This window comes from Microtus ochrogaster, chromosome 5 (assembly GCF_000317375.1).
Source record: "Microtus ochrogaster isolate Prairie Vole_2 chromosome 5, MicOch1.0, whole genome shotgun sequence".
Classification (NCBI taxonomy): Eukaryota; Metazoa; Chordata; class Mammalia; order Rodentia; family Cricetidae; genus Microtus; species Microtus ochrogaster.
Window position 1 is genome coordinate 48,550,706 of NC_022012.1, and position 9,504 is coordinate 48,560,209.

A 9,504-nucleotide genomic window follows, 5' to 3' on the forward strand; every position below is an offset into this window, starting at 1 on the left:
TTATTAATTTGACAAAAGCTTGATTTGTGAAATATTTTTTCTTTAACCGATTTGATGAATAAAGCTACCTTCTTATGCCAAAAATTTCAAATGTTTTAGAATTAGTCAACATAATCAGTTTTTGTTTTTAAAATTTTTATTTGTATGCATGTATGTATGCATAGTGTGTATATACCACACATGTGTGGGTGACCACAGAGGCCAGAGACAGTGTCATGTCCCCTTGAGCTGGAGGTAGAGGCAGTTGTGAGCTGCCAGAGTTGGAGCTAGGAACAGAACTCAGGTCCTCTGAAAAAGTAGTGAGTGTTCTTAACTGTTGAACATGTTTACCCTCCCTCTTGCTCTACCATCGAACTTGCACTGTTTCATGGCTATGAGATGGAGATGCTAAGTTTTATAAAAGCTCACTGAAGCTTGATAAGCTTTGGCTACTCCTCAGAATGTCTAAAAATAACCCATCCGAAAATACATTTTCAAAATAAGTCAAATATTAAAAATCAGATATGTTAAAAAGAGAGAGAGACCAAAGAAAAACTACAACAGAAAAAAAATTAATCTCAGAATACCTCACTTTGCTTTCTCTTCTTTGTGAAAATGTATCTAATAAATGTCTCCTGAAGAACTTCCTGTTTGACAAGGAAATGCCAGAGTCGCTTGACTGGCAGTGCAGACGCATCCCGAGATCTATCAAATGGACAAATGGTTGACAAGCAATCAGCTCAGAGATAACACAGCTTTTGCAGACATTTGCTTCAAATCCTCCAAGTGTGTTCAAAGATTTACTTCCCTCTTAATTTTAGATTTTCCTGAATATAATCGCTTGATCGAGTAGTCAATTTTCCAGTGGCACTGAATAAACTAGGGGAGATAAGTATCAAGTGACTCATTGCTCATTGGTTTTTGTTTTTTAATTATATTCTAGGCTTTCCAGATAGTAAAAGCACACGGATGAATATAAAAAAAACAGATAGTATTTCCAATTGTTTAAGTATATCATCTTGTGAATACTACTGCTAAACATGGCTGGTTCCTTTAAAACAAAGCATATAGACACATAAATTTAATCCAATTTAAATATTATATTGTGTATATATGTTAATATACACATATAAACCTATGAAAATATAATTTTTATATTTTTATGTGTTAGTCAAAAATAATTTTTTGAAGTCATGACGCTCACCAAAAGGGTTGAGGTAGGTAGGTAGGGCATCAAAATAACATTAAAACCTTTGTTTCGCTTTTAATTAATTATTCACAGAAAAGTCAGTAACACTGATTACAATGTAGATTATTATCAAATCTCCCCGAAGAGTAAGAAACACAACAGATAGTAAATGACCTTTTTCCCAACTACAAAAGTAACATATTGCTGGGAATAGTGGCACAAGCCTTAAATTCCAGCACTTGGGAGACAGAGGCAAGCAGATCTCTATGAGTTTGAGGCTAGTCTGGTCTACAAAGTGAGTTCCAGAAGAGTCTATGCTGTTACACAGAGAAATTCTGTCTAAAACAAACAAGAAAACAAAGCAAAAAACAAAAGTAATGCAGCTATAAAACACTGCTGAACCCTGGCTGTAGTGTCATTGTAAAAAATATTCTGAAGGCTACTGACATACTCTGTTAAACTGTTTCTTAGAAGAGTTAAACCAAGCTATACTATCATCAGGATCCTAAGAAATTTCTTACTTGAATGGAGTATTCTCAGGCTCCAGCATTGCTTTATTTCGAAGAATAGCTGGCCCAGCTCCCACTGAGAGGTCAGCTGGGTACGTGTTGACATAGTTAGGGGGTGGACCTTCAAAGTGATCCATTTTCTCCTGCAGAGTCTGTTCCCAGTTCTCTAAGTTTTTAATGACAGCAATTCCTAATGGTGATGTCACAGGGAGCTCTAGAAGATGAGAAAATCAGGTCACTAGACATCTGCAAAATCTGAACTCTTAGAGCCAATCTCCTGAAAATAAACAGATCTGAACACATAAATCTTTTAAGACTATTATTAGTTTTAATCTTCATGCTTTCAACAAAATGGAAAGCACTAAAACAAGCGAAGAAAAATAAAAATGCCCAGCTTTCCTGGTCTAGATTCTCATTCTTTCAATCTTCCAGGCAGACTGCAGTTCCTATATCAAATTCAAACACAGACTGGAGCCTGCAATAGAAGACTGCAAAATAGGAAATGCAATATTTTTAAAATATTAAATGTTCTTCTATACAGATTTTGAATATTAACTTAATAGCAATTTATTATATTTAACAGCACTGACTTTTGTGGTGGTTTGAATAGGAATGGCCCCCACAGACACATGTGTTTGAATATTTGGTCCACAGGGAGAGGCACTATTAGGAGGTGTGGCATTGGGAGTAGGGGGTGGGTTTTGAGGTCTAAGAAGTTCAGTTCACTTTTGCTGCCTGGGATCTAGTTGTAGAAGACTCAACTCCTTCTCCAGCACCATGTCTGCCTGCATGTTGCCATGCTTCTCATCATGATGATAACAGACTGAACCTCTGAAACTGTGAGCCAGTTCCAATGAAATGTTTTCCTTTATCAGAGTTGCTGCGGTCATGGTGTCTCTTCACAGCAATAGAAACTCTGAGACACCTTTCAAATTCCAAACTCACCAGAAAATTCCAGTCCAGCAATAGGAAAGAAATTCTTTATATTGTGAAGTGCCAGTTTAACCATTGTCAGATGTAGAAGAGCCCAGCTGTTTGGGAAGAGAAAAACAAAACAAAATAAACAAACTACTTATCATCCTAGAAACAGAATCACAGGAAAAGAGCAGTGATGCTCCTATGTTTGGCCCAATTTCAACTCAGAAAAGCAGTCTCTGACTTTTATTACACAAAAAATGGCTTATTTATAGTCTTTGAAAAATAAAACTTTAGGCAGGGTGTGGTGGCGCACACCTTTGATTCCAACACTTGGAAGGCAGAGACAAGTGGATCTCTGTGAGTTCAAGTCCACCTTGATCTACAAAGTGGAAGGGAGAAAACGAAACTTTAACAATGTATCACACTTAGAATAAAAGAAAATTACTTAAGTAGAAAAATACTTCTCATACAGTCACAAAAAATTTAGTAGCATATCATTTATTGATGAAGTTCTAAAGTCATGTTATATTTTTTTCTCAATTACATGTTAGTTTTATAATTTTCATGGAAACTATCTAGAAACTTAACTGAAAGATAACTCCTAAAATATCACATATATATATATCACTTTCAATATAAATTCATGGTAATTTTATTAATTTATTCAAAAACAAAACTGAAAGCCAGCATGGTGTCAAGTGACTTTAATATAGCACTCAGGAGGCCAAGGCAGATGGAGTTTGAGGCCAGCCTGGTCTACACAGCAAGTTCTAGGTCAGCCAGAAAAACTTAGATAAACTCTGTCTCAATTTTTTATTTTTAATTTTTGGATTATTGTTTGGTTGGTTGTTTTGTAGACCTGGCTGGTCTAGAATTCACACAGAGAGTTCTCTGCCTACCTCTGCTTGGATTAAAGGTGTGAGTTACCTCATCCAGCTACATATAGTTATAAATAATATCAAATTTTTCTGCAAAAGAAGGTCAAAAGGGGATAGGAGGCTTGTTTACCTATAGGAATTAGGATCTTGGTGTTCCTGTATTTGTGTGTCTGAAAAAAAGGCATCGTCGTCTTCATCATCACTGTGAACACTTTCATCAGAGTCATAGATGACACCACTATCAGATAGAGGAAGAAATGGCTGCAACAAAAGGCAAAGCCATTGGTAAATATGCAATTTCACAACATATTAAATATACAGTAAATGTTTAAAACAATTAAACATTTCTACAGTATTTCAACATACGGTTTAACTCTGATCTAAAACTGAATACATTAAATGGTGCCAATCTATGCAAAACTTTCTTTAACATGTTCGAGATTTACAAAAGTCACAATTATCAGGGGGAAAATATCTGAGATTCAACAGAACTGTCTAAAGGAAGATGAGTCTGAGCCTCACTCAATTCTACACAGACAAGAGAATTAAAACCTAAGGAAGAATTCTTCTTTGTTTTTTCTTCTCTTGTGTCTCTTTCCTCCACATACAGGTCAGAGCCCAGGTATGTTTTTAGGACTTTGGTTTTCCTTTGGGCTTTGGGCATTGCAAAATGTCCCCTGCTCTGCATTTCCCTGGCTTTCTACACAGGTCTTATAATGTTAAGCTACCCTATTAACTTATGCCTGCTTCTGGAAGGATAGAATCATTTCCTGTTTGAAGGGCTCCAATTTTACTTCTCTCTGATTCCTCTCTTATCTTACTTCTCCATCACACCTCTATGCAGGTGCCAGTCAAGGACTTCCTTTCCTTCCTACACTGGTAGTTATAAAGATGGAACTACTAATACATTTTTGGCATCCCTCTAGATAGTATCACTGGAGGAGTACCCCATTGCCACATCCTATGACCCACTCATCTCGAAAAAAACTAGATAGATTACATAAGATCCCCACCTATTTTGAGTCCTATTTTGGACCCTAACTTTCAAAGTCAACTATATAAAAACATTTAAGATACAAAGGAAAAGTGTACATGATGGATACTTGATGCCATTTAAAATAATGCTAGTGTGATTCTTTTCAAAATATGCTCTTTTTGGTCTGGAGAGGTGGCTCAGTGGTTAAAACTACAAGCTGCTCTCCTAGAGAATCTGGGTTTGATTCCCAGCACCCACATAGTGGCTCACAACTACCTGCAATGTCATTTCCAATAGATTTGACACCTTCTTCTGGCCTCCTTAGACACTACATGTATGTGCTAACAGCCACACATGCAGACAAAACATCTATACACATAATTGTCTTTAAAAGCTGTGTGTGGTGACATATGCCTTTTAAAAAAAAATCTGCTCTTTGACTGTTGCTGCCTGTCTGTTTTGTAAGGACAGCACAGGCTGATTTCAAACTGGCACCTCCTTGTGCCCACATTCCTAGTACCAGTGCAGGGATTACAGCTATATGCCACCAAATCTAGTTTTAAAGCACTCTTTACCAAAAAAACACCCCTCCCCAAAAGCCTCCGGGCTGTGGTGGCACATGCCTTTAATCCAGCACTCAGGAGGCAGAAGCAGGCAGATCTCTTTGAGTTTGAGGCCAGCCTGGTTTACAGGAGCTAGTTCCATGACAGGTTCCAAAGCTGCAGAGAAACCCTGTCTCAAAAAGCCAATAAAATAAAATAAAAAACTTATGTATTTATTTTATGTGGGTGCATGCATGTGTGTGGGCACATGTGGACTATGACACACAAGACAAGTCAAAGGACAACTAAAGGAGTTCTCTCCCCCACCGTGTGAGAACTGAGGCTTGAATTTGGCCACCATTTAGCAGCAAGTGCCTGTCCCAATGAGCCATCCTGCCGCCATCCTCCAGAGCCGTTTATCAAGCAGCTTTTAAAAGCATTTGTATGCGTGCCTGTCATAGTCAGAGGACAGTGTGTGAAGATGGATCTTTCCTTCCTCTCCATGCAAACTCTAGGAAGTTAACTCAGGTTTCCTGGCTAGCATAGAAAGCTCCAAAATTCATTGTAAAAATTAAATACTGTCCAGGTATGAGGGGACATACCTATAATTTGAGGATTTATGAGGTGGGGACAGGAGGACTGAGGCAAGTTCAAAGTAGTCTACACAAGGCTACACAGCAAGACCCTGTGTCCAAAAACACTTATGAAAACATTTATGAATGAAATTTCATGAGTTCTACATTTGCTTCTAACCAATCAATGGTAAACAAAGGTAAATAAAATAATTGTCCAGCAAGTTGACAATTTTTGAAACTAGGTGATAGATAAGCATTTAGAAATTATTTTTTCTTTTGTATATATTTGAAGCTTCCATAACAGAAAATTTTTAATGATAATTTTATGGCCTTTCTCTCTCTCTCTCTCTCTCTCTCTCTCTCTCTCTCTCTCTCTCTCTCTCTCTCTCTTTCTTTCTTGAGAAAAGGTCTCACTATATATCCCTGACTGGTTGGAACCAGCTATGAGGGCCAGGCTAGTCTCAAACTCAGAGATCCACTTGCCTCAGGAGTGCTAGGATTAAAGGTATGCACCACCACACCTAGCTAGCTATATGTTTTTTAATGTTATAAAAATTGTTTGCCTTATAATGTTAACTTTAAAAAGTGAAACACAAAGCCAGTCTCAAATTTGCTATTTCCTGCTCCTACATTTTGAGTGGAAATACAGACGTGCCATTTCCTGGCATATTTTTTTCTTAGTATATTTTTGCATTTTCTAAATTTTCATAACCTTATATTAGTCACAAGAAAACATCCTAAAATGAAAATAGGTCGGCATATTACCATTTACAAGTTATCACTGTTAACAGTAATGATGCAAAAGGCTTTAGAGATGGCAAGGAGAAGTCTTTAATTGAAAAGGCGGGGTCCCAGGGCCTGCATTTCTCAGAGCTGCTACTCTGGGGCATACTTTGCAGACCACTAAATAATCCAAATTTCTAAGATAGCAATGTTTCAAAAGCTATTTCTAAGAGCAACATAGTATACAAAGAAACAGGAGGTTCAATGCTTCAGTAACCCAGGAGGTGGTGGTGCATGCCTTTAATCCCAGCACTCAGAAGGCAGAGGCAGAAGGATTTCTGAGTTCAAGGCCAGCCTGGTATACATAGTGAATTCCAGGATAGTCAGGGCTAAAAAACCAGACAAGCACACAAAACACTATGAGGTCTTATTGGCATGAACAACAAGGTGACTACAGTGTTAGTTCACACAAAAGAGGAAATCCAGCAAGTGTCATATTTGCGTGCACCAATACTGTATGAGACAGGCTAACAGCGTAGGTATCACCATGAGTACGCTGATCTTTATACAAGTCTTCTCTGCTTGGAGAAACAAAGATGTCATGGGACCTCACCACAGCCTGATTAATCCTCGAATTCATGCTGATCAAGATAACTGCTGATAACAGGAGAAGACTACAGAATAAACAAGAATCTCATCAACTTAAAGAGATGAGTCTGTAATATGTTAATAAACTGACTTCCAGTGTTTACTTAAGACCCACATGACTTTAATTCTTTTCATCTATTGTCATTTGATAATCACTAAATTTTCTAGGACTATTCTCATCTATTGTCATTTGATATTGCTAAATTTTCTAGGACTATTTATTTGGTTTCTGGACTTGAGAGATTAAATTTCTAAACTGAGGTGACTGAACCAAAAGCTCTTCCATCAATCATTTGGATGTGACACATATTCGAGAGTCAATAAAACAGACACATTTAAAGTCTGCACATTTCATACTCCTTACCTTTGCAACAAAGTAATCCCACATACTAAGTTCTGGAGGAATAAATTTTTCTCTGTAAGATGGTCTTTCTGCAGGCACTGGTGGTGGGGTAGCATCTTTTACAGGCCTTCCAGGGACCAGCATTCTCATGTTAAATCTCCTTCGGTGTTTATCTATGTCTTCAGCAGGAACAGGAGGTGCTGAATGAAATTTAAAGGTCAGTATTAGTTTATAGATTTAACCTTTCTTCTGCTCCTCCTCCTGCCATGCAATATTCTAGACTAATTTTAAACTTTCCTGGTTACAATGTATCAATATTCCATGGCAAGAGTCATGGCAAAGAAGCAGGCAGACATCATCCAATGAAGTTACTTGCTATACAGACTATTGGCTTAAGTAAATCCCTTAAAATGCATTAAGAGGAGCCAGAGATATGGCTTAGCAGTTAAGAGTACTACTCTCACAGAGGCCCCAAATTTGGTTCCCAGACCAATTTCAGGCAGCTAACAACTATACATACGTTTAGCTCCTGGGGATCTGACCACATTTCTAGGCTCTACGGGCACTTGCAGTCAGGTACATGTGTGAGTGCACACACACACACAATTATTTTTAAAGATGCATTAAAGAAATGGCATACTCTGTAAGTATTTACAAGAGTGACTGAGTGAATGACTATGTGTTCAAGAACTGATTCAAGATCTGGGTGTAGTGGAGCACACTTTTAGTCCCAGCACTTGGGAGCCAGAGGCAGGAAGATCTCTAAGTTCAAGGCTAGCCTTGCCTAATGAAATTCAGGACAGTCAGAGACACAGTGAGACACCCTGACTCAAAAAACAAACAACAAACAAACAAACAAAACAATGAAAAAAACAAAACTGTTTCAAGAACATGTAGAGTATAAGGGTATACAGAGTATCTTTTTAAAATAGCATAAGCACAAAGGAAAGGAGAAAAAGCAACCAGAATAAATGGTCAAAGGAGACTATGTAAATGAGGGGTAAAGCACTTGTATAGACAAGAGCTATCAGGAGAGTCATAACAAGGCCAACTTGTAGAATCAGACCAGAGCCAGTCTGTGGACCTGATACGAGGTGCTCACCTTATGGGCAGGTCTCACTAAAGCTTCTTAAGCTAGTCCCATGTAAGGAACACTTTGCTTGGTTCATTAAGAGGGAAGTAGAAGATGGTGTGAGAAAGATATGAACGAGTATGATAAATGGTACACACCAGAGGAAGAATTGTACATAAAGAAATATCATAGTAATTTAAGAACTAATTGGATATGGAAGAGCCACAAACAGAACAAGTCCAAACAGCCATATTTTTCAAAGCACATCCAGAATATTACCAACTTTAACCTGCTTGTATTATTTTATAAATCTATAAACCTAAGGTAAAACAGAGCTGGGCAGTGACGTCATATACTTGCAATCCCAGCACTTGGGAAGCAGAGACTGGGGATTATCTGTGAGTTCAAGGCCATCCTGGTTTACGAGGTGAGTTCCAGGACAGTCAGAGCTACACAGGGAAACCCTGTATTGAAAAACCAAAGAAAAGAAAAAGTATACAACTCAGTGGTGTCTCCTCCGTTTATAATGCTGTACAGTGCCCACCTAAATGCAGTTCAAAAGCAGTGTCATCACAGGTGAACCCACAGGCCCACAGGTGTCCACTCTAGACATGTCGCACAGGCAGAGTTAATAACATGTGCTCTGTATGCCTGGTTTCTTTTGACCTAAGTTTCTAGATTCGTGTACATTACAGTATATATTAGTAGTTCATTCTGTTTTAGGCTGAGAAACCCTCTACTGGGTGTAAATATCACACTATTCACCTACTTAGTTTTATCCATAATCATGTACTACATATTCTAATGGGCTTCTTTTTTTAAGATTTGGTTTTTTTTTTAATTTTTATTTTATTTCACATGCATTGGTGTTTTGCTTTCATGTATGTCTGTATGAAGGTGTCAGATCCCCTAGAACAGGAATTACAGACAGCTGTGAGCTGCCATGTAGGTGCTGGAAATTGAACCCAGGTCCTCTAGAAGAGCAGCCAGTGCTCTTAACTGCTGATCCATCTCTCTAGCCCCACCAATGAGTTTCATTATGACACTTTTGAACATGTATATAAGCAGTGAGATGAATTCACCCTCCATGACTGTTCTTGACCACCCCCCACTCTGCTAATTCTCCTCTTCTGCTTCATGCCTTTTTTTTTT

General features: G+C 38.0%; 1 protein-coding gene across 4 annotated transcripts in view; it reads right to left on the reverse strand.

Moving 5' to 3' along the window:
* The window catches only part of Dmxl2 (Dmx like 2), a 134,475-nt gene that overhangs the window by 14,532 nt on the left and 110,439 nt on the right, over window positions 1-9,504 (reverse strand). For all 4 annotated transcript variants that reach the window (XM_013346242.2, XM_005347367.3, XM_005347369.2 and 1 more), the window contains exons 29-33: window positions 7,302-7,480; window positions 3,604-3,734; window positions 2,623-2,708; window positions 1,690-1,891; window positions 567-684 (exon numbers count right to left, since the gene is read on the reverse strand). In XM_013346242.2, the coding sequence (XP_013201696.1) occupies window positions 567-684; window positions 1,690-1,891; window positions 2,623-2,708; window positions 3,604-3,734; window positions 7,302-7,480 (716 nt within the window). The remainder of the gene's footprint in view (window positions 1-566; window positions 685-1,689; window positions 1,892-2,622; window positions 2,709-3,603; window positions 3,735-7,301; window positions 7,481-9,504) is intronic.